A 25,977-nucleotide genomic window follows, 5' to 3' on the forward strand; every position below is an offset into this window, starting at 1 on the left:
ACTCCATCACTCTCCTTCTTAGTCAAATAGCCCTTACACAGCCTGGAAGTGTGTTGGGTCATTGTCCTGTTGAAAAACAAATGATAGTCCCACTAAGCACAACCAGATGGAATGGTGTATCGCTGCAGAATGCTGTGGTAGCCATGCTGGTTAAGTGTGCCTTGAATTCTAAATAAATCACAGTGTCACCAGCAAAGTACCATCACACCTCCTCCATGCTTCACGGTGGGAACCACACATGTGGACATCATCCGTTTACCTACTCTGCGTTTCACGAAGACACGGTAGTTGGAACCAAAAATCTCAAATTTGGACTCATCAGACATTTCCACCAGTCTAATGTCCATTGCTCATGTTTCTTGGCCCATGCAAGTCTTCTTCTTATTGTCCTTTAGTAGTGGTTTCTTTACAGCAATTCGACCATGAAGGCCTGATTCACACAGTCTCCTCTGAACAGTCGATGTTAAGATGTCTGTTATTTGAACTCTGTGAAGCATTTATTTGGGTTGCAATTTTAATTTTTTTTACCTTTATTTAATAGGCAAGTCAGTTAAGAACAAATTCTTATTTTCAATGATGGCCTAGGAACAGTGGGTTAACTGCCTTGTTCAGGGGCAGAACAACAAATTTGTACCTTGTCAGCTCAGGGATTCAATCTTGCAACCTTTTGGTTGCTAGTCCAACACTCTAACCACTAGGCTACGCTGCCGCCCCAGCTGCAATTTCTGAGGCTGGTAACTCTAATGAACTTATCCTCTGCAGCAGAGGTAACTCGGAGTCTTCCTTTCCTGTGGCGGTCCTCATGAAAGCCAGTTTCATCATAGCACTTGATGGTTTTTGCAACTGCACTTGCAGAAATGTTAAAAGTTCTTGAAATTTTACAGATTGACTGTCCTTCATGTCTTAAAGTAATGATGGACTGTCATTTCTCTTTGCTTATTTGAGCTGTTCTTGCCACAATATAGATTTGGTCTTTTACCAAATAAGGTTATCTTATGTATACCCACCTCTACCTTGTCACAACACAACTGATTGGCTCAAACATATTAAGAAGGAAATAAATTCCACAAATGAACTTTTAACAATCCACACCTTTTCATTGAAATGCATCCCAGGTGACTACCTCATGAAGCTGGTTGAGAGAATGCCAAGAGTGTGCAAAACTGTCATCAAGGCTCAGGGGGGCTACTTTGAAGAATCTGAAATATAAAATATATTTTGATTTGTTTAACACTTTTTTGGTTACTACATGATTCCATCTGTTATTTCATCGTTTTGATGTCTTCACTATTATTCTACAATGTAGAACATTTAAAAAATAATGAAAAACCTTTGAATGAGTAGGTGTGTCCAAACTTTTGACTGGTACAATATATATATATATTTATCATTATTTTTTGTTGGACATAAGACTGTAAAAACACTGGCAAGTGTGTGATTTTTTGAAATTTGGAAATCTGTTCCAAAGTGTTCCCACGCATTATAGAAAGATACATGTGATCGTATACAAATGTAAGCAAGGTTTGAAATGATTGTTTTAGTCAAATATTCGATCTTTGGGCTTCTTGTGGTCAATTTGCAGTCTAAAAATAATCAACCATCCGCTCAAGAAAAACAATTGTCCTGTTCCAGTGTCTTGCATTAAAACATGAACCACCCTGAAACACTATCAATACGGTCTTAAAATGTATGTTTTTGTGTGTTTAAATAAAGTTGGCCATTTTAAACCTATGTTGAAGTAATGTGCTCCATCTGTGGAGTGCGTTTGGTCTTCCACTGACCACTGTACTGTCGGTCAACTGTAGGCCAAATACACTGCTATCCTGATTTGTGCGGACCTCCTTGGGTTGTAGGGTGAAGTTGCCCCTAGACGGTGATCTTGGGTCCGTTTTGTATTTCCCCCACTATTGGTTAAGCTTGCAATTGGGGGAGGGGGAGTGGATCCTAGATTTGTAACTAGGGGAAACTTCACCCCAGAGCTTTCCTTGGTCTTAAATCAATGGTTTTGGACAACCATTTTAAGAAATGAACAATGCTACATTTTCCCACCAGGTGGACTCAGCATCTCACAAAACTCTACAAAGGCAACACCCCAAGGTTGTCCCATCACTGTGGTTGAGGGTGAGCGCTGGGGCGCGTTCAGCAGGACGCAACATTTTGGAACATTCAGATAGCCTATTTCTATCTAGAACAAACACACCTCTCTGATACATAGAATAAGGAATCACATCAGCTATATAAATGGCATTTCTATCTGCAACATTCTACAATGTTTGGCAACTGAACTGTTCAAAGCACATTTGTCATTCATCTCATTGCATGTGTGTTTAACAGGAAATCCAAACTTGTAAGAAAGAGACAGATAGCAGCTCTTTCACGATAATAAAAAATATCGGTTTTACTAGAGAAGGTTACAAAAATCATCACTATACAGGAGTCATAACTATTTGAAACTTTAAAAAGAAAAACAATAATGAAATAACTACAGGGACTACAATGTCATCAAAGGTACAATGGATATCTTTTAAAAAAAGAGAGTTGAGTGGGGGCAAACACTGCCTACCATAGTTGTCAGTACAATTGACTACACATCACCTGAAAAACTGCAAAGACACAGTCATGTCGCCTTCATGCAATAACGAGGAAACGACAACACACCCTGACTGACTGATCTTATATGAAACGGCACATGCGCTTGCCTACATCAACCTGGTGGCAAAGCACACTGTATTATATCAAACATAACACGCATGGGAATATAGTCCTTTTTTCAGTATTTAGACGTTTGCACACGTGGACAATACCGACATGCCTTTTCATTTGAAAGTTAAAAGAATCATCGTTTCACTGCTGCGAGGAAGATAACTCGAGAGCTTTGGGACTGTAAGGTTCTATCTGCAAAAAGATGATTCTGAGATAATTGACTTTACAGTTTCGAGCCCTCGTTATTTTGATCGGTGTCAGCCATTTTTATCTTGAATTCTTTTGAACTTAACATGAATTGGGGTATTTAGAGTATACTGTATGTAGGTAGAGAATATTGAACAGAACAAGGCTATGTCAATAACTCAATTTAGACTAAAATGCCGATAGAACCTTATAGTCCGGAGCGCTTGAACTACTCAGTGATCATTATTATAGAATAGGTCGTGACAATCAAATGATATCTGGAAAAAAATGTATGAAAATTCCTGACTTGTTATATTGTAAACATCCAAATGGTATCTGTTCATATAACAGGCCTACAAATATGAGATGAGTCACTTACATTTGGCTTGCCATAGTAAAATAATTACAAATAATGTCAAAGACAAGTTCTTCATTACTTTAGCACAGGGAAAGATTCAGCAGCCTAAAACTGATATAAAACATTGAAAACCATTTTGTACATTTCTTTTCTCCACATTTCAAAATGTACACAATACAAGCACCACCGCCATCATGACTCTGCATTTGCTTCCTTCTCACAACATACCGTTTTAAAAGATGTCACATTACTATTATATTTAATGCAGAACTAGTAATTGGATGCTAAACATATACTCCAAAAGGAAACATTTACATATTGGTAATCAAAGGTAAAATAGCATGGTAAAACATTGACCGTGCTCTCCACATTCAGGAGATGTCAGTCAATAGAACTTCCTTTGGGGCGGTCCATATATTCACAGGTGAACTTCACCCCTTTTAAGGGTGGACTTGTCTTGAGGAAAGTGAACGTATGATTCCCTTCACAGTTGTGTACAATGAACAAACATTGGGACTTTTGCTAAGTTCACTTCAGCTGTGGCCTTGCCTTGTAACAAGCATGTGCTTAATCAGTGAAGTGTTAGCCTGGTCCCAGATCTATTTGTGCTGTTTTGCCAACTCCTATGGTTGTTATCATGCCAAACATAGGAGCTATACAGCCACAAACAGATCTGGGACCAGGCTAGTGGAGTTTTTATTTAGGTTTAGTACCTGAGGTATGTATAATGTATCACTTACAAACGGAACAAGGCAATCTGACCTTGAGTGTTGGTTTGTCCTGTGGGTTTAGAAGCAAGGCTGTTTCCAGAGAAAACCTGCCATACAGAGGGCTAGGTGGAGGTTCACTAGCCTGGTCCCAGATCAGTCTGTGCCGTCTTGCCAATTCCTATGGTCATAATAACACGACAATGACCATAGGAGTTGGCAAGACAGCACAAACAGATCTGGGACCAGGCCAGAGGTTCACCTGAAGGTCAAAGCAATGTGTTAGCACTGCAGACAGCTGCTGACAGAACTGCTGCTTTGGGCCAACAGTCACATTAGTGCATGTGTCCGATCCGGTTAGGGTACAGCACACCTTTTTCTCCTCAGGCCAAAATGAAGAATTACTCAACAGAAGTAGCTGGATGTCAATAAAGGAATGGGAAAGTTAAAGTAATAGTAGGAATATTTTCTAAGAGAGGCACCCTGAGATGCTGTGTATGTAATTTATTCATGGGTTTTTTAAATTCTACTTTACTTTTTTCTATTTTTAAATAGTGCAACGTATCAAGCATTTCCATTTTTAAAAAAGCAAAAAAACGTAATCAGGTAAAACAGGGTTGCGATAAGATAACCAAAGGAGAAAAATACCAGAGATAAGAGAAGACCAGATAAATATAATAATAGTAAACCTGTCTTACTTTGAAGTAGTATAAAAAAACAATATATTCATATATATAAAACACCAAAAAACAGGATATTTTGTGGCACGCTTCCTCAGGAGTTGTGCAGACAGTGACCTTGTTGTTAGGCGGTTATTAGGAGCTGTGTTAGTGCTGTGCTGTGATTGGCTCAGAGCAGTTAGGCTATGGCAGCAGGGTTGCACTAAATAACGGTCCAATCGAGAGCAAACGTTCGCAAACAGGAAGCGGTACCACCTAACCTGAGCTCATCCAATAGGAACTTCTCATATACCTGTTCCGTTTGAAAACATTTGCTCCCATTTGGACAAAGGACCTGATTCAGAGGTGAGAAAAGTATGCGCAACTCAGACTTTCGCTTAAATTGTCCATTGATGTCAATGGAAGACATGAGCTGCATTTCATATACACAGGCAGTCCAATTCTGATATTTTCTTCAACAATTGGTCTTTTAACCAATCAGATAAGCTCTGAAAAATAATTGATGTGAAAAGATATGATTGGTCAAAAGACCAATTAGTGGGGGGAAAAAAATCAGAAATGGGCTCCCTGTGTAAATGTAGCCAAAGTATGACAATTTGAGTTGAGCGCACATATCTCAAGTCAGAAAACCGCCCATAGTGAAGGAGACCCAAGTGTTGGTTTTACTCAGAAGGGGGTTGGAGATTAGCTGTTAGGAATTGTGTGAGGGGTGGTTGGCCGGTTCTTATGAGTAAGAGGAGTTGAGACCCTCCTTGGAGCCACCCTCCTCCGCGTCATCGTCCTTTGTCTTGATGTCCTGGTACTCGTTCTGGTTGCAGGAGCTCCTCAGGTAGGCCCAGTTCGCCGACAGGATCATCAGATAGTGGATCTGTAGAGAGAGAGAGAGAGAGAGAGAGAGAGAGAGAGAGAGAAAGGGAGAAGGAAAGTGCATAGGGTGGTGGCCAGTGAGAGGGTTAGTTAGCCAAAGCAAGCTACATGAGTAGAAGCTACATGTCATGTTGACCAGTCTACCACATGTCAAACGAGACACATTAGCCCAATGTTAGTATTTTTTTGGTTAGGTTGGCTAGGTTAGTATTTGTAAATTACAGAAATTACAGTGGGGATTTGTTTTCTTCCAACAGTCACTATCCTAAAAAGAGAGGACAATGGTCTTGGTTTTCCTTCACATTTTATGTTTATTTTGCATAAACTAAAAAAGGCACAACGTCTTTCATAACAAATATCACAAAAAGAGACGAGCCTAAACAGGCTAAAAAAGACTAACTTCAAGCTAGACAGTTGGCACTTGGGGGAAAGATATTAAAGTCTCATTGAAAATAACGATATCCTTCAATTAGAATAACTACAGAATATTACAGTAATCTGAAGCTAGATACAGCAACACAAATATTCCCTTGTTCTTACACTGGTGCCGTCCCTTTGTGTTGATGATCTATCCATCCTCAATGCTATGTGCCTGCTCTATTTGAATGAACTGGTCAACCTCGCCATAGCCTTGACTGGTGGTCCCACACGGTACTGTACTCCTACTGTACTGGATCAGTACTTCTAGGTACATATCCTGTCTGGAGAGAGATTGTGAGGGACCTCAGCCATGTTGGCTAATCATGCACTCGCTAGCCCCCTCAGTGTGGTTCAAAAGGCATGTGTGGCAATAGGCTTGGACGCAAAGGCACATAGATCTATCTGTATTACGTTAACGGTAGTGTACGTTTCTCTATATGCTACAGTACATAACTCTCCTCCCCACCATCGGTCTTTCTTTCCCTCCAGCTTTCTTTCTTCCTTTAACCGGCTTTCTTTTTTTGCTCTCTCACTTTCTACCATTTCTCTCATTCTCTCGCTCGCTAATATGACTCTGAGAACTTTGTGGAGCGGCGGTTGCCGTGGCTCATAAACTTGAGAACAGCATAGTTATACGTGGTGGCCATCATGTAGATCAGCTGGGAGGGAGAGACGAGAAGACAGACTGGGGTGAGAAACAAAGTCAATGACCAGGAGGCCTTTGGGAGGCCGTTGCTCTTCTTGGGTGGCATCTGGCTAGATTTATGCAGTACTGTACCTTCATATTGCTTCACATTGCATATATCTACATCTATAAACAAAGTGAGATTGCTACGGCGCACACAATTTCAGATGGCAGTCTATGTGCTGAATCTTCTCACACCCACTAATGAGCAATCCAAGTTTGGTAGAGTAGCTGAAAGGCCTTAAGCCCTGTTGCCTCAGTGGAGAGCATGGCCTCATGACCCCATTACTGAGTTCAACTGAGTTCAACTAGCCATCACATAATGACAACCACACCGATTGGATAAAACAACTTAATTATTTGCAACAACAAAAAATGACGTACAAATCATTAGCTCCACCTACGAAGACTTAAACACCCTATAGAAGTCTTATTTTATCATCTCTGGTGCAAAATACCGTATGGACAGAGTCTATTGTGAGGCATTCCTCTACTTTGGCCACAAAGCAAATGTGTGTTAGCCAGGAGCTCTTTCATCTGGCCCATGTCAGTGTGTGTCCAGCCAGAAGCTATAGGGCAGACTTACACCCTCAGGAAAACTGAGTCAGAACCATGAAGCGTGGAGGAGGGATTGCCATGGCAACAGATCAGCGTGCCATTGCAACTCATGCAAATGATTCAAACATGGGGAATTCGGGATATAGGGCATCCAAAGCTTACCAATGCAATGAGGGTGGTGCCTGCCCCAGCACACGCAACAATGTACAGGTGGAAAGACAGGTAGAACTGGAAAACATGGAGACCGATCTCTGGTTAGTGATGAAACTTTCTTTGATTGACATTCATAAAAGATGTCCTTTCCACAATCAGCCTCTGTATAATTGCAGTACAGTGATGAAGAATGTTATATAACAACAAGAAATAAGTAGTGAATAGGAAGGTTTATATGATATTCCTATTATCTGAGGTTCATGAAGGTTCATATGATGTGCATAAAGATTTACAGGAGGAGGGGGTTGCCGTTCTCACCTCGCTGGTGCTACAGATGTCTCCTAGTGTAGATCCGCAGGCTTTGCCGGGTGTCGCGTTCCATGGAATAATACCTAGACGATCAGGAACAAGAGATATCGGTTTAGGAGCGACAGCTGTAGCTTTAAGACAGGCCCCATTCAGGGCAGAGTGGCCAATCACTTCAATTGTACAACATTTGGTGGGAAAACCAGTTGAGTTGACCTAATGCGATAGTAAATGTTAACACGTCCTCTCATTCAGATGTATAACTGTTTATACTATCTGCCATTAAAGAGGACAGATGATGCACTGCTTCAGGGTGATGGTAACAGTCGTAAACATGATATGGATGTCGATGCAGTAAATGACTTAAACACCCTATAGATATTGACATGTAAAGGCTAAGTGTTATCAGCACCCGTAGCGAAGGCATAATGTTTATAAGATACAGCCTAGCACTGCCAAGTGGAAGTACACCACACTGCATTAGGCTCTTATGCAGGGCAATATCGTGATATGGCGAATCTATATATGGCTCATACACGGACGTGTTCTGCAGGACGCTATAGGCAGAATGGCCGTCACATGAATATGGGTCATACTCCTAAATTCATGAACCAGGTTGATGTAATCACACGGATCAGTGTGTGTGTGTGTGTGTGTGTGTGTGTGTGTGTGTGTGTGTGTGTGTGTGTGTGTGTGTGTGTGTGTGTGTGTGTGTGTGTGTGTGTGTGTGTGTGTGTGTGTGTGTGTGTGTTACTGAGTGACACTCACCGTACTGCCTGACGTCCACACAGATGGAGTCCGGATCGGTGATGTTGGCCATGGGGGACTTCATGGCAGCACAGGTAGTCCACATGTTGTAGAAGAGGAAGACTGGGATGGCTGAGAAGCCAAAGATCCCCAGGAAGGCCAGGCCCAGGATATATGTAAGGAACACAAACTGATGAAGAGAGAGAGAGAGGAGTTAGTGACATCATCATCCTCGTCATCATCGTTATCGTCAATCATCATACAAGCATTTCGCAACACCCGCAATAACATCTGCTAAAAATGTGTATGTGACTAATACAATTTGATTTGATCATCGTCGTCATTGTCATTGAAATCTACTGCTACTTCTATACAAAACACTGTACTATGTATAACTATCCCTCAATACAACGTCACCTAATGGCCGAGGATATTTAAAACCAAGCTCGTCATCATCCTCATCACCATATCGTCATCCACATTTCCCTGATACGTGACACAGTACTGGTTAGAAGGGTGGAGAATGTTTCATCCGACATTAGCTTGACGACACTCAGGAGAATTCAACCGTCCTCATAGCAGCCTTAAAGGCTGATGTTACTGAACATCTGCAGCAATTACACTAAACAGGCTAGAGAGGACAAACTGTGCCAGTTACCCTCCAGGGTGTGTGTGTACAGCTGTATGTGTGTAAATGCATGCACGGCATGTGTGTGGTTGTACGTGTGTGCATGTATGCATGCACGTGACTGTGTGTGTGTGTGTGTGTGTGTGTGTGTGTGTGTGTGTGTGTGTGTGTGTGTGTGTGTGTGTGTGTGTGTGTGTGTGTGTGTATTCATGAGTGCAATATGTGTGTACGTGTGTGTGTGTGTGTGTGTGTGTGTGTGTGTGTGTGTGTAAGTGTGTAAGTATGCATGCATGCGTGACCGTATTTGTGTGTGACCATATGGGTGTGTGTGTGTATTCATGTCTCACCGTGGCTGTGATGCAGCGGCCACACACGGTGGTCTTGAACTGGCTCTGCAGCTCCTTCTTGACGGCGCTGGTGGTGTAGAAGCCCTCAGCCAGCAGGATGATCCCATAAACAAAGAAGAAGGAGGCGATGCCATAGATGACGTACTGCATGGTCTGGATCCTGCTCAGACGGATACAGTAAAGAATGTGAAGACAGGCACATTCATATTGAATAACCTGGATAAGACTTGTTCAAAGACATATACCTTTACAAAGTGGAAAGGTTGACATATAGGTAAAGACATATAGGAGATACAACAGAGAAAATAAGTTCCCTTTCTCTCCCACACACACACTACCACACCACTCGCCCCATCCAGACACACACACACACACACACACACACACACAACTTACACGATGGTGAGGGTGGCGTGGTCAGTGGTGATCTGGGAGAAGTGGTTCTCCAGCATGGTCAGTGTGCCGGTCAGCGCCACATGACCACACCCGCAGAACAGAGCCACGCCCGAGAAACAGAGGATGGTGGCCACCAGCGAGGCGTAGGGCACGCCGCCCAGACACTTGATGCAGCACTCGAAGCAACCTGCAGAGGGAGACAGAGAGCACCTTGCTTAGAAGGAGCAAAGAGCTACACAGTTGGTCAATGTTTTGTTGAGCTGCATGAGCCTAGAACTCAGCCTCTTCCTACATCATAACGTAGGCATATATTGGAACTATACTATCCATGTTTTTGACCTGGAGAGCAACGGTCACTGCTTAATTAATCATGAATTAGTGAATTCATAAATGTTAAATGTGATCCGATTTAGCAGCCCATGTCATATCTGACTGAGAAAGGGATTCACTGTATGCTGTAGCCTGAAACCCTTGAGGATTAGCATTCTTGCTAACCTGTGTTGAGTAAACAATGCTTGACAAAAACAACCAAGTCACATTTACAGTAAAGTTGATACAGAAGTCTCATTGTCTCCAACCACACAACATGTCTTCTCTTCATCCATCTCAACCATATTGGAACCATTTCCACTTCATCATTGCAACTTTCCCAGTTAGAATTGACACGCTCAAGCACCCAGGAGTGTTAAATTTGACATGTGTTCGATAGTACAAGCTCCCATCTTCCTCTACTTCCCCCCCAAAATAATCCCTTTCCTTTGTCTTCATAGTGAAACATACACAAAGCCCTTTTGACCAATGGCATGAATAATGCACCGTCTAATTCTAAATGAATCCCTTTTGACCAATGGCATAAATAATGCACGGTCTAATTATAAATGAATGATTGCTACTTATTGTCAGAGCAGTGGTTTCTGGGCCACAGGCAGGCAGACCTGAGCCGTGTTCATTAGGCACCAAACGGAAGAAAACAGACTGAAACAGGGAGGGACTACCTGAACTTGTTTTGTTTTCAGCTTGTTTTCGTTTTCCATTGCAATGCGTTTTGCTACGGTGTGCCATAATGAATACGGCCCGGATGTGTGGAACTGCCGCTAGTTCAAATCCTCCCCAAGCACACAGAGTTGTCAGATCTCCTACTGGATGTTCATAGAACGAATACAGAACCAATGCTAACCAGTGCTAGCACCACGAGATGCTAGCGTTGACCTTTGACTTCAAGCATTGCTAGACTAGATCCCTGACCAGTCCTCTGTGCACAGCACCCAATCATACCATCTAATGGAGACTACTAGTTCAACACAGGCAGGATGAGAGAGTTATGAGGAGTATGCTATATTAAATAGTACTGTGTCATATGGTGAGTCAATGGTACCCTGATATTTTGCTTTGCCAATGGCAGCTACAAAACTCCACAAAATCAAACCCTATAGCGTAGCCATGACTTCTATTCTATTTGTTTTGTTTCAAGACCATTCAATCTGACGTCGCATCGGCAGTGCACTGTGATGAGCTCACAAAGAGCCAGGGTTATAATGAAGGACCATTGTGGGAGGCAGTGGAGCGTGTTTGGCAGTGCTATGGTTGCTGGTTTCTCAGAGAAGGAGGCAACAGCAGTGTTGTTAGAGGGGAAAAGAGGGAACGAAGGAATAAAAAAAATGAGGGAAAAAAACACATTACATTGAACACAAGTGCTAAGGCTTATGTAACTGCCCGTTATAAATAGCATTGCAAACGTGGGACGTTACTCTGGGAAGAGACTGCACTCTCTTACATGTGCCACTGTTTCCATGACAACCTGCTCCAATTGGCATCTCTCACACTAATTACAGACAGGCAAATTTCTTCAGGAGTGTTATGGCTCTTTCTTTCAGTTATTCCTCCAAATAAACAAATCCATTGTGATTTTATAATTTTACATTTTGGAGGATGTAGCCATAGTTTATTTGTCGTACTCAATTGATGAGGCTGAAATGAATGTCGGGACAGACCCCGACTGAAAAGGAGGGGCCTATAGGCTATTCCGTTTCTATAGTGATGGGTGACAGAGTTGACTGTTAATGACATCCACAGGCCAACATCAATGGCATCCCATAATATCAGGCAAAGCATTTAGTCGCCGTCATTAGCGTTGCTTCCAACTGACGATTCACAGGACTATGGACTTCAACATCAACTGGATATCAACAGTTTGCTACAGGCATTGAGTGCTACAGAATCTTGTCTGCATGCTAGGCCTAATAGTAATACTTCCAGACAGCACTAAGGTTGGCTTATCCAGAAAACACAAAGGGTTAAACCTAAGAGGCAGCTGCTGCTGAGCGAGAAGCTGAGACTCCAAGATGAGGCGTTGGTTGGTTGCATAAGAGTATGGAGACGGAGCGAGCGTTGCATAATGGATCTCTATCCCATTAATGTTAATGAAGTAGCAAGGCAAGGCATGTCGGGGCACTAACTACTAACTCCTACCATCTCAGCGGAAAACCAGGCTAAATGACGGAACGCCAAATGGGGATGGTCGATATGGAACAACTAGGTCTGGTTCCCTTGCCCCTAGTCAAAAAGGACAAATGGAATCGTGGCAGAGCTCAAAAGGGATTGGTCGAAATGGGACAAACAGGTCGGGCCCCCTTCAGTCTTGTGCCCCCTCGTCAAATGGAATGGTCCACTTTCTGCTTTAAACTGTGGGCCTGAACATGCAACATCTGAGAAAAGAACCTGGCTAAACGACCAGAACTCAAAGGGGGTTTGTCGAAATTGGACAAACAGGTCAGGCCCACCTGAGTCTTGTGCCCCCTTGTCAAATGGAATGTTCCACTACTACTCCACTTCCTGCTTTAAACTAGGGGCCTCATCCGGGGCTATGCTGCCTGTGGCGATGCCAGCTGAGCTGAGCGTTTATCATCACCAGTTAAAGTGCACTAATGGGAAACAGACAGGCATGAGAGGACGGCCTTGGCGGACCAGAACGGAAATCAATGGGCTATTCATTAGAGGCAAATTCAGGTGACAGAGCGAGGTCGAGTCCATCTCTCTCACTTTGCCCTGCTTCTCTCTGGGGTGAAATATGGGAACTACAGGGCCCCAATCGAGCTATGGACAGAGACCTCAGACCAGACACAAGGCTATATATCTATATGCCCAGTAGAGCTATGGACAGAGGCCTCATACCAGATACAAGGCTATGTCTAGTTCTCCACCTTCAATGATTCCCATGTTGTTTGGGTGGAATCTGACACTATAATACAACCAACCTTCAACCCATTCAGATAGACAGAGTATGAAAAACCTACTATGGGTATATTTACAATTATAAACTGGGTGGTTCGAGCCATGAATGCTGATTGGCTGACAGCCGGATATGACAAAACATTTTTTTCTTACTCTCGTAATTACGTTGGTAACCAGTTTATAATAGCAATAAGGAACCTCAGGGGTTTGTGATATATAGCCAACATACCACAGCTAAGGGCTGTATCCAGGCACTCCGTGTTGCGTCGTGCTTAAGAACAGCCCGTGGCCATATACCACTCCCCCTCGGGCCTTATTGCTTAAGTATAGCGTTTGGTGAAGTATGGGAGCCTACGAGGCTCAGTTAGAGAATTACAATGGCAAAATAGGAAACTGTCTTTCGTTTGTGGCCTATTTTTCTGCCAGCAGTGAGAGAATAGCAAGGGTCTCCAAAGGCTCTCGCAAACAACCCCTCTCAGTACAGTGGTTCTGCTGTACACTCACCGTGTACAGCAGAACCACAGAACCACAGCCTACTGCTTTGTGATGTTAGAGAGGGGGGAGAGACAGAAAATCAGAGAGAAAGCGAATGGGGCAGAGAGAGAAAGTAAGATGAAGAGAGAGAAAGACAGAGAGATAGACAGAGAGAGAGAGGAAGCAAATGGGAGAGAGAGAACATGTGAGAGTAAGCAAAGAGCATTTTTTTGGCCCGGGGGCCAGTGAATAGTGGTTGCCATGGCAGCATGTTACCCACGACCCAGTTGAGCGGAGCCTGTAGCTAGCTGACTACATCCCTCTACAGCTCCTCACTTCCCTTCCCACGCGTACACAGCAGAAGGACGTGAACTCCCCCTCGGGGGTCAGAGCAGAGGGTTCAGGGATGGGGACATGACTCCGAACCTCAACCTGAGCATGGTCTGAACAAGGTAGAGGAGAATGTGCGTGGTCCAAAAGTGGTCTGAGCACTCTTGTCAGCCGGTCCCAATTCACTCTCTACCCCTTTCCTTTGGCACTTCAACGCAGATCTATAAGATGAAAGCAATATATCTCCACCACTACACTGCTTATACCTATCCAGACCCTTCAGATCTGCAAACATCGAAGGGGCAAGGACGGTTAGGGGGGAATTGGGACCAGCTGTGAGAGTACACTAAACCTGTTGTTAGAGCGACGACAGACAGAGAGATCTGCGGCTCTGTGACTACGCCTACATCTAGTATTCATTAGTCAGGTGATCGGTGATTGGTTTTTATCTCATTTGGAAAATGGGGCATCCACAGCCAGAGGAAAAGCCACTTTAACGTTCATATGTTGATGGGAAAAAAAACTAAAGCTCTGAAAAAGGATACCTATTTAAAATAGCTACTGTACTTGATACTTTTCCAAAGGGATTTTCCTGCTCCAAATTATGAGTCACGTTATGACACATCGCTAAATATTATGAGACATTATGATGAAATGTTACAGTGACGCAGCTTAAAGCAAATGTACAACATATTTGTCAACTCTACATTGACTAGTTTTAGCGTCTAATAAAGTCGGTTATAATGACTAGCCTTGTGAATATTTCACCGCCTGTCTGTTCTCTTGCCTCAGGGGCTATTCCAGTTTTGAAGCTCTGTATTCATTATTGGACAACTTCCTCTTGCATTGCATTGTGGGAAAATCCCCAACAGAGCTGTGTGGATCACCAAAGAGAAACATGTCCTTTCTATAGAAGGAAAAAATGGCTCCTTCAATGAGGCATCGATGAAAGAGAAACCCCATCTGTTTTAAAAGTGAACAGGTTTGGGGTGGAAAACAAGCACACGACATGTGTCATGATTTGAGATTCGTCGAATTTTGATAAATGATGACTAATACTTTCAGCATGTTCTGATATTTTAGCCTACTCCGTGTTTCTCATGTAGCAGTATGTTATATCCCTATTCTACAACTGCCAAGCACAACGATATAGACCAAATATGTATTGTGAAATCCAACCGTTTTACCGACACATGACAGCATGTTTCGGTCTATTTCTGTCGGATATCAAAGGACGGTACAGTTTAGAGGATCACATGTGAAAAGTGACTTCCATCAAACTTCTCTGCCATATCCAGAGAACCTTTTCCCCTGACCCTGATCTGGTCTACATCCTATAGCCAAGTTCTTACCCTGGTCCAGCATTAATATGAAGGACACTAGGCAACAAGGTCAGCATCTGCTCACGCATAATTAAGTGTAATGAAGTCTACAGCTTTTAAATCCTCCCTCAGCACTCGCCGACTACACTCCTATAATTTGATCAATACTTTATCCCAGCAGTGATCCCTAACCCTGTGCACTTACTGTAGCCTTCGCTCTTTAGCTGTCGGTCTCCCTGGCTGCCTGTCTCCCTGGCTGCCTGTCTCCCTGGCTGCCGGTCTCCCTGGCTGTCGGTCTCCCTGGCTGTCGGTCTCCCTGGCTGTCGGTCTCCCTGGCTGCCTGTCTGTCCCCCTGCCTGCCTGTCTGTCCCCCTGCCTGCCTGTCTGTCCCCCTGCCTGCCTGTCTGTCCCCCTGCCTGCCTGTCTGTCCCCCTGCCTGCCTTCTTGCCTGCAAGCCTTCTAGCCTGCCTGGCTGCCTGTCTCCCTGCCTGCCTCCATGTCTGCCTCCCTGTCTGTCTTTCCATCCCCATCAGGCAGTGTACTGTTATGGGAAATCAGGGATAAACCTAGCCAGCTGTGCAGGGGACCCCATCATACACTTATGCACACATTAATATATACCCATACACATACGCACACAGAGAACTACCTCTATGCAGTCAGGCACATGTAAATGACATACAGTGCAAGTCATGTACAATATGCCCAGCAAGCACATTTGGTTTCTTGGAAGTTGTGGGAATGTACGTTTTTGGTTTCCCATTGATTCTGGGAACGAAGCCATACGTTTCCTGACCGGTAAAATTTTCAGCCTATTCTGGGAACATACATTTTTACATTGCAGGGAGGTTCTGAGAAAATCTTGCTATGGTTCCCTGAAAGTTTTCCTGGGAGGTTTTATTAATTCATTTGCTTAAGCATTAATCATGCAAACATTTGTTGATTCTGGCACAGCATCAGTGAGATTTGAACCTATGATCTTCTGCTCTCTATCCATGGAATTAGTCCACTGAGCCACCAGGAAGGAGCTAGAATGCCATGTTATTTTAACTCAAAGCTGTTCATTCTAGTCTATTCAAACAGACCCTGTTTCAAAGGAAACAAGCACTCATTAAGATCAGATGTGGCCAATTAGTGGGTGCGGCCAACACACCTGAAAATACTTAACAAGACAGAGGATAGAGAGAGTTTTGTTGACATTGAGAATAGAATGTACTTTTTTTTCTTTATATTTTTTTAACGTTACTGTTTTCTTGCAGTTTTTATGGAACGTTTTCTTAATGTTCTGAGCACATGGCTTTAAATAGAACCATGAGGAAACCTGCAGAAAACATTTGGCTGAAGTACTAAAATTTCCACAAAAAACATTGTTTCTTAGGTGTTCTTGGAACAATTTGAGAACATTACTTTAAATAGAACCCTGATGAAACGTTATACTGAAATTCACACCTAAGAAACGTATGGTTCTCAGAACATTATGTGCTAGCTGGGTATCCTGCACCATTCCAAGAACATTGTGCTAAGGTTGTATGCAAAATAACCATAGGACAACCACACTCTCACCAAGCTCTAAGAAACATATGGTTCTCAGAATGTTATGTGATAGCTAGGGAATCACGTAAACATACAAATACAAAAGTACACATGGCCTAAGCAGCTAAACACACACACACGCTTTGAGACAAGTAAAGCTGAACCACGCATGAGAGCACTAGCAGTTCCGGACAACAGTGTGATCACGCTCTCCATAGCCGACGTGAGTAAGTCTTTTAAACAGGTTAACATTCACAAGGCCGCAGGGCCAGACGGATTGGAGCAAGTGTCTTCACTGATATTTTCAACTCTGCCTGATCCAGTCTGTTATACCCACATTTCAAGCAAACCACCATAGTCCTGTGCTCAAGAACGCCAAGTTAACTGCTCTAAATGACTATTGCCCCTTAGCACTCACAGTTATAGTCATGAAATGCTTTGAAAGGTTTGTCATGGCTCACATCAACACCATCATCCCAGACACCCTGGACCCACTCCAATTTGCATACCTCCCCAACAGATCCAAAGATGAGTGCAATAGAGATTGCGTCCACACTGCCCTTTCCCACCTGGCAAAAAGGAACACCTACGTGAGAATGCTGTTCATTGACTACAGCTCAGTGTTCAACACCATAGTGCTCTCCAAGATTGTCACTAAGATAAGGACCCTATTATTAAACACCTCCCTCTGCAATTGGATACTGGACTTTCTGACGGGCAGCCCATCCGCCATGCTGAACCTCATCACAGGGGCCCCGCAGGGGTGCGTGCTGACTCTCCTCCTGTACTCCCTGTTCACCCACGATTGCGTGGTCGCACACAACTCCAACACCATCATTACATTTGCTGATGACACGACAGTGGTAGGCCTAATCACCGAGGATGTGACAATCGTCATAAGGAGTAAACCAAGGTGCAGCGTGTTGAGTACTCATGATAAATATTTATTAAACTCATAACACTAAAACAAAACAACAAATAATGGAACACGAACGTCATGTTCTGCAGGCTTTACAGAGCTGTGCAAAAACAAGATCCACTATTAAAGGTGGAAAAAAGGGCTGCCTAAGTATGATTCCTAATCAGAGACAACGATAGACAGCTGCCTCTGATTAGGAACCATACTCGGCTCAACACAAAGAAATACAAAACATAGAAAGGCATAGAATGCCCACCCCACATCACACCCTGACCTAACCCAAAAAAGATAAAATAAACGACAATCTAAGGTCAGGGCGTGACAGTACACCCCCCAAAGATGCGAACTCACAGCCGCAAACCTGAACCTATAGGGGAGGGTCCGGGTGGGCATCTACTCTTGGCGGCGGCTCTGGTTCAGGGCGTAGTCTCTGGAGGAACCAGACCGTGGATCATCGCCGGAGGCTCAGAACTGGAAACCCCCGCTGGAGGTTCTGGACTGCCGACCGCCGCCGGAGACTCCGGGCTGCAGGCCGTCTCCGGAGGTTCCGGGCTGCAGGCCGTCTCCGGAGGTTCCGGGCTGCAGGCCGTCTCCGGAGGTTCCGGGCTGCAGGCCGTCTCCGGAGGTTCCGGGCTGCAGGCCGTCTCCGGAGGTTCCGGGCTGCAGGCCGTCTCCGGAGGTTCCGGGCTGCAGGCCGTCTCAGGAGGTTCCGGGCTGCAGGCCGTCTCAGGAGGTTCCGGGCTGCAGGCCGTATCAGGAGGTACCGGGCTGCAGGCCGTCTCCGGAGGTTCCGGGCTGCAGGCCGTCTCCGGAGGTTCCGGGCTGCAGGCCGTCTCCGGAGGTTCCGGGCTGCAGGCCGTCTCCGGAGGTTCCGGGCTGCAGGCCGTCTCCGGAGGTTCCGGGCTACAGGCTTCGCGCCATGGATAATCACTGCAGGCTCCGCGCCATGGATCACCACTGGAGGCTCCGCGCCATGGATCACCACTGGAGGCTCCGCGCCATGGATCACCACTGGAGGCTCCGCGCCATGGATCACCACTGGAGGCTCCGCGCCATGGATCATCACTGGATGCTCCGGGTCATGGATCATCACTGGATGCTCCGGGTCATGGATCATCACTGGATGCTCCGCGCCATGGATCATCACTGGATGCTCCGGGCCATGGATCATCACTGGATGCTCCGGGCCATGGATCATCACTGCAGGCTCTGCGCCATGGATCATCACTGCAGGCTCCACGCCATGGATAACCACTGGAGGCTCCGTGCCATGGATCACCACTGGAGGCTCTGTGCCATGGATCACCACTGGAGGCTCCGGGCCATGGATCATCCCTACAGGCTTCTTGCCATGGATTATCCCTACAGGCTCCGGGCCATGGATCATTACTGGAGGCTTCATACGTGGAGCCGGAATAAGTCTCACTGGACTAGGGAACGTCGCTGGAGGCTCTGGACAGGGGAACGTCGCTGAGAGTTCTGGACTAGGGAACGTCGCTGGAGGCCGGGTACGCAGAGCAGGCACAGGGTATACTGGGCCTTGGAGAAGCACTGGAGGTCTGGAGCTTATGACTGGCACATCCCGTCCTGGCTGGATACTTACTTTAGTCCGGCAAGGGCGGGTCGCTGGCACAGGACGAACTGGGCTGTGCAGGCGCACTGGCGACACAGTGCGTAGAACTGGCCCAGGATATACTGGGCCGTGGAGGCGCACTGGAGGTCTGGAGCTTATGACTGGCACAACCCGTCCTGGCTGGATACCCCCCGTAGCCCGGCAAGCACGGGGCGTTGGAACAGGTCGCACAGGTTTGTGCTGGTGAACTGGGGGTACAGTGCGTAGAGCTGGTGCAGGATAACCTGGGCCGAAGAGACGCACCGGAGACCAGGAACGCTGAGCCGGCACAATCCTTCCTGGCTGAATGCCAACTCTAGCACGGCAACTGTGGGAAGCTTGCACCGAGCGCACCGGGCTGTAGCTGCGCACTGGCGACACAGTGCGCATCCCCGCATAACACGGTGCTTGCTCGATCACTCGCTCCCCACGGTAAGCACGGGGAGTTGGCTCAGGTCTCCAACCTGCCAATCTCCCCGTGTGCCCCCCCAAAAAAATATTTTTGGGGCTGCCTCCCTCACTTGCCTCGTGGTTGGTATAGTGCCTCATAATAATGCCGCTCTGCTCTTGCTGCCTCAATCTCCTCCCTCGGGCGGCGATACTCCCCAGCCTGACTCCAGGGTCCTTTCCTGCCCAGAATCTCCTCCCATGTCCAGTTGTCCTGACCACGCTGCTTGGTCCTTTTGTGGTGGGATCTTCTGTGACGATCGTCATAAGGAGTAAACCAAGGTGCAGCGTGTTGAGTGCTCATGATAAATATGTGTTAAACTCATAACACTAAAACAAAACAACAAATAATGGAACACGAACGTCACAATCTGCAGGCTTTACAGAGCTGTGCAAAAACAAGATCCCACAACTAAAGGTGGAAAAAAGAGCTGCCTAAGTATGATTCCTAATCAGAGACAACGATAGACAGCTGCCTCTGATTAGGAACCATACTCGGCTCAACACAAAGAAATAGAAAACATAGAAAGGCATAGAATGCCCACCCCACGTCACAGCCTGATCTAACCCCAAAAAATATAAAATAAACGGCAATCTAAGGTCAGGGCGTGACAGAGGACAATTACACAGCCTATAGGGAGGAGGTCAGAAACCTGGCAGTGTGGTGCCAGGACAACAACCTTTCCCTCAACATCAGCAAGACAAAGGAGCTAATCGTGGACTACAGGAAATGGAGGGCCAAGCACACAAACCTACATGTACATACTGTATTACCTCAATCAAGTTCCAAGTTTTAATGTCACATGCACAAGTCCAGTGAAATGCCTTTCTTGCTAATTTAATCAAACACCCCAACTACCTCGTACCCCATTACACTGACTCTGTACCGGTACTCGTTGTATATAGCATAGCATCGTTAATGTTATTTATTGTGCTCATTTTTTGTGTTACTATTTTATTTTTAGCTATATTTGTGTATCTATTACTTTTTATCTATCAATTTTCATACTTTTTAACTGCATTGTTGGGAAAGGGCTCGTAAGTAAGCATTTCACGGTAACGTCTACAACTTGTTGTATTCGGCGCATGTGACAAATAAAATAAAATTCTAATAATTTTTTTACACACCCGAACACTGAGCAAATGACACACGAACCCATGCAAGCATAGTATCATTCCTATGGTGAACCCAGAGGGGTGAGAGTGTGGTCTACCCTTATCCCTCAATCCTCAAGGTAAAGATTACGGTCCTCTGCTCTGAGATATTACATGAATGTACGGCTCAGAGGGCTCCATGCATTGTTTGCAGCTGTGTCGCATTAATTCACTAAAATGTAAGTCTGAGCCTCCAGCCAAAGGGTCTGGTACAGTCTGAATCGGGGTGACAATGGGCTTATGTAACAGACTAAGCTAATGCCCTTTCCCATGCCCTCGTCATGTGATTATGGCCATTCACATGGTCAAATTAAACATTTACATTCCACCAATGTCTTCTTCAGGTCAGAGTGAGTGGAGGGAGGTTTTCATACCTCACTGGTAAGCATGGACACTGGCCCAATGTGAAGTCCAGTCCATTTCTTACAGATGCCAAAGGAATCAAAGACGGACTCCACAGCAGAGATTGGCCAGAGAGCCCCCTGTCCTTTCTTAGTGGTGGTTATTTCAACATGTTATATTGCGAATACAGATACAAGTGAACCAAAGTCATGAGATAATGGTTTTACTAACAATTAGGGAATAACACACAGTATCATGGAGGTCATTTCCATAGAATAGATTTCCATTCAATGTTTCCACTAATACACCATAGTCCTCTGTCTTTTGCTCCATTTCCCTCTCTTTGTAGTCGCTGGGCAGAATCACATTGGCTGTCTCTCTTTATGATCCTGGATGTATTGATGTCATCGTTAACGATGACGAGAGCTAAATCGGGCACACTGAGGTTTATGGGATGTGAGTGGAGCGAGCAGATTGGGCATCAGTAGGCGATGGAAGAGGGCCAAAGAGACTTGCAGGAGGTTGGCACAGCTGGCATTGCGTTGGAACAATGCATGCTGCTCCAACCTGTCACTCAGTGCTATTCATATACCCACATACAGAGCATACTGTAGACAAAATTAACACACAGCATAAACACACTAATATGCACACAGACACGTACAAAAGGACTAAAACATACATAATTTAATTCACACAGCCTAAGGAGCTACATGTGGATACACTCCCACTAAAATACATCTTATGCATGCATGCATGCATGAATGCACACACACACACTCCCTAGGTGGAGGCTGACAGCATGTGTGTGTGTGTGTGTGTCAGAGAGAGCAAGAGAGAAATTGTTGAAGGGCTTGGAGATTAATTAAGATAGTGGAGATGAGAAAGAGATGACAGTGAATGGGTGAGAGAGGGATGTAGCAGACTGACTGAAAGAGCAATAGGATATGAAAGAGAGAGCGACAGAGTGAAAGAAATTAGGAGAGACTGGGTAGAATAAATGAACAGAGAAAAAGAAAGAAAGGGGAAGATGGGGGGAGAGAATCGCCATATAGCCAGCAGCATGAAAATCCTGCCCAGTGAAAGCGTAACTGTACACTCAGAAAAATTGGCTCTGAATGGGTTCTTCGGCTGTCCCCATAGGAGAACCCTTTTTGGTTCCAGGTAGAACCCTTCTAGATAGCACCTTTTTTTCTGAGAGACCTACCTATTACAGCCGTGATATGAGAGAGATACCAAGCCAACACACAAAGAACTAGGAAATCTGCTCACCCCTCCCACACCCCTTCTCACTCCCACCTCGACCTCCCCCCACGTCCATCAAACAACATGCGTCCTGAAGGGGAGGGACCTTTAGATACACATGGCCTCAGCTGGACCTTTCTGGACCCTTCTGAGAGCGGAATGACTGTGTGTGTGAATTTCTGGGATCTTTTATTCCAGCTCATGAAACACGGGACCAAAACTTTACCTGGCCCTGGTATCCTGGAAGGATATTGACCTCATCCCTTCAGTAGAGGATGCCTGGTTATTTTTTTTAAATGCCTTCCTCACCATCTTAAATAAGCATGCCCCATTAAAGAATTTAGAACCAGGAACAGATATAGCCGTTGGTTCTCTCCAGACCTGACTGCCCTTAACCAACAAAAAAACATCCTGTGGCGTTCTGCATTAGCATCGAACAGCCCCCGTGATATGCAACTTTTCAGGTTTAGGGTTAGTTAGAAACCAATATACACAGGCAGTTAAAAAAGCTAAGGCTAGCTTTTTCAAGCAGAAATTTGCTTCCTGCAACACAAACTCGAAAAAGTTCTGGGACACTGTAAAGTTCTTGGAGAATAAGAGCACCTCCTCCCAGCTGGCCACTGCACTGAGGATAGGAAACTCTGTCACCACCGATAAATCCACTATAATTGAGAATTTCAATAAGCATTTTTCTACGGCTGGCCATGCTTCCCACCTGGCTACCCCTACTCCGGTCAACAGCACTGCACCCCCCACAGCAACTCGCCCAAGCCTTCCCCATTTCTCCTTCTCCCAAATCCAGTCAGCTGATGTTCTGAAAGAGCTGCAAAAGCTGGACCCCTACAAATCAGCCGGGCTAGACAATCTGGACCCTTTCTTTCTAAAATGATCTGCCGAAATTGTTGCAACCCCTATTACTAGCCTGTTCAACCTCTCTTTCGTGTTGTCTGAGATTCCCAAAGATTGGAAAGCAGCTGCAGTCATCCCCCTCTTCAAAGGGGGAGACACTCTTGACCCAAACTGCTACAGACCTATCTATCCTACCCTGACTTTCTAAAGTCTTCGAAATCCAAGTCAACAAACAGATTACCGACCATTTCGAATCCCACTGCACCTTCTCCGCTATGCAATCTGGTTTCAGAGCTGGTCATGGGTGCACCTCAGCCACGTTCAAGGTCCTAAATTATATCTTAACCGCCATCGATAAGAAACAATACTGTGCTGCCGTATTCATTGACCTGGCCAAGGCTTTCGACTCTGTCAATCACCACATCCTCATCGGCAGACTCAATAGCCTTGGTTTCTCAAATGATTGCCATGCCTGGTTCACCAACTACTTCTCCGATAGAGTTCAGTGTGTCAAATCGGAGGGCCTGTTGTCCGGGCCTCTGGCAGTCTCTATGGGGGTGCCACAGGGTTCAATTTTTGGGCCGACTCTTTTCTGTGTATACATCAATGATGTCGCTCTTGCTGCTGGTGAGTCTCTGATCCACCTCTACGCAGACGACACCATTCTGTATACTTCTGGCCCTTCTTTGGACACTGTGTTAACTACTCTCCAGACGAGCTTCAATGCCATACTACTCTCCTTCCGTGGCCTCCAACTGCTCTTAAATACAAGTAAAACTAAATGCATGGTCTTCAACCGATCGCTGCCTGCACCTGCCCGCCCGTCCAGCATCACTACTCTGGACGGTTCTGACTTAGAATATGTGGACAACTACAAATACCTAGGTGTCTGGTTAGACTGTAAAGTCTCCTTCCAGACTCACATCAAACATCTCCAATCCAAAGTTAAATCTAGAATTGGCTTCCTATTTCGCAACAAAGCATCTTTCACTCATGCTGCCAAACATACCCTCATAAAACTGACCATCCTACCGATCCTTGACTTCAGCGATGTCATTTACAAAATAGCCTCCAATGCCCTACTCAATAAATTGGATGCAGTCTATCACAGTGCCATCCGTTTTGTCACCAAAGCTCCATATACTACCCACCACTGCGACCTGTACGCTCTCGTTGGCTGGCCCTTGCATCATACCCGGAGCCAAACCCACTGGCTCCAGGTCATCTACAAGACCCTGCTAGGTAACGTTCCCCCTTATCTCAGCTCGCTGGTCACCATAGCAGCACCCACCTGTAGCACGCGCTCCAGCAGGTATATCTCTCTGGTCACCCCCAAAGCCAATTCCTCCTTTGGCCACCTCTCCTTCCAGTTCTCTGCTGCCAATGACTGGAATGAACTACAAAAATCTCTAAAACTGGAAACACTTATCTCCCTCACTAGCTTAAACACCAGCTATCAGAGCAGCTCACAGATTACTGCACCTGTACATAGCCCATCTATAATTTAGCCCAAACAACTACCTCTTCCCCTACTGTATTTATTTATTTATTTTGCTCCTTTGCACCCCATTATTTCTATTTCTACTTTGCACTTTCTTCCACTGCAAATCTACCATTCCAGTGTTTTACTTGCTATATTGTATTTACTTCGCCACCATGGCCTTTTTTGCCTTTACCTCCCTTATCTCACCTCATTTGCTCACTTTGTATATAGACTTATTTTTTCTACTATATTATTGACTGTATGTTTGTTTTACTCCATGTGTAATTCTGTGTTGTTGTATGTGTCAAACGGCTTGCTTTATCTTGGCCAGGTCGCAATTAAGGTGAAATAAATAAATAAATAAAAACATGTTGCATTTATATATTTGATCAGTGTAGTTTTCACATGCAAACTTTATGTCCGAATCAAATTATGCTTTCCAAAAATAACATGGTCGCTGTGGTAGAATGTTCATTTTGATTGCCGATTTTTCTGCATTTATCTGAGTGCCATCAGGTTTCAGACGTGTCCATGTTAACAGGATTGTTAGGGAAATCGTTCTTCTTCCAAAGCATGTAAATGTTTTAATCAAACTATTTTATTAATCTGAGTTTCCACAATAATTGCATTATCGTGTGCATTTAACAGTACTCAATGTAACCAGTGAATTTCACACACACACACACACACACACACACACACACACACACACACACACCACCTACAGTGCTACATTCCAATGGTATCCACTTTTCCTGCTGTTGGATACATTGCACTGAGAATCTTTACACGGAGGTTCAGTACAGTAGAGGGTTTAGCACAAGGGAGCATAGCGCTGCGAGTGTTCTGCCTGCGTTAAGCTTGAACGGTAGTGAGGAAATGTTCTACGACTCATATATGAAAACAGAACCCATCAGCGCTCCACTGTTACGCCCCATCGCTGTGGTGATGATGATGTAATCCCTCACGGTTGTGATCTGAAGATGTGGACGGCAACGCAGCGGAGAGTTACGTAAGAGAGAACATACTACCCCTGCCCCCTCCCTCCTTTCCTGGGTGATACAGGGAGAATAGGAGGTTTATGCCTGGCTAAGTCAGTCTGACATCATAGAGCGAAAGAGAAGGAGAGAGCGAGGGAGAGACGGAGGTGAACTGACCGAGCGGAAAATGGTGACAGAGAGTGAGCGGAAGAGGAGGGAATAGGAAAGGCCAAAGGAGAGAGAATAACTATCCTGTATCATACAATAGGGTCAGAGACCAGTCTCTTTACTGAGGCACCACAGGTCCAGATAGT

General features: G+C 45.0%; 1 protein-coding gene across 6 annotated transcripts in view; it reads right to left on the reverse strand.

Moving 5' to 3' along the window:
• Window positions 1-2,372: 2,372 nt before the first annotated feature.
• Window positions 2,373-25,977, reverse strand: part of LOC106574403 (neuronal membrane glycoprotein M6-b) — a 39,608-nt gene continuing 16,003 nt past the window's right edge. For 4 of the 6 annotated variants that reach the window (XM_082962865.1, XM_014150265.3, XM_082962864.1 and 1 more), the window contains 6 exons: window positions 9,742-9,928; window positions 9,346-9,505; window positions 8,392-8,560; window positions 7,636-7,709; window positions 7,327-7,392; window positions 2,373-5,502 (listed from right to left, as the gene is read on the reverse strand). In XM_082962865.1, the coding sequence (XP_082818991.1) occupies window positions 5,359-5,502; window positions 7,327-7,392; window positions 7,636-7,709; window positions 8,392-8,560; window positions 9,346-9,505; window positions 9,742-9,928 (800 nt within the window). In that variant the 3' untranslated portion in view covers window positions 2,373-5,358. Of the gene's footprint in view, window positions 5,503-5,792; window positions 6,581-7,326; window positions 7,393-7,635; window positions 7,710-8,391; window positions 8,561-9,345; window positions 9,506-9,741; window positions 9,929-25,977 lie in introns of those variants that run through there. The other 2 variants (XM_014150266.3, XM_014150264.3) reach the window with 1 other exon arrangement.

Source organism: Salmo salar, chromosome 16, assembly GCF_965601325.2.
Source record: "Salmo salar chromosome 16, fSalSal1, whole genome shotgun sequence".
In the NCBI taxonomy this organism is placed as follows: Eukaryota; Metazoa; Chordata; class Actinopteri; order Salmoniformes; family Salmonidae; genus Salmo; species Salmo salar.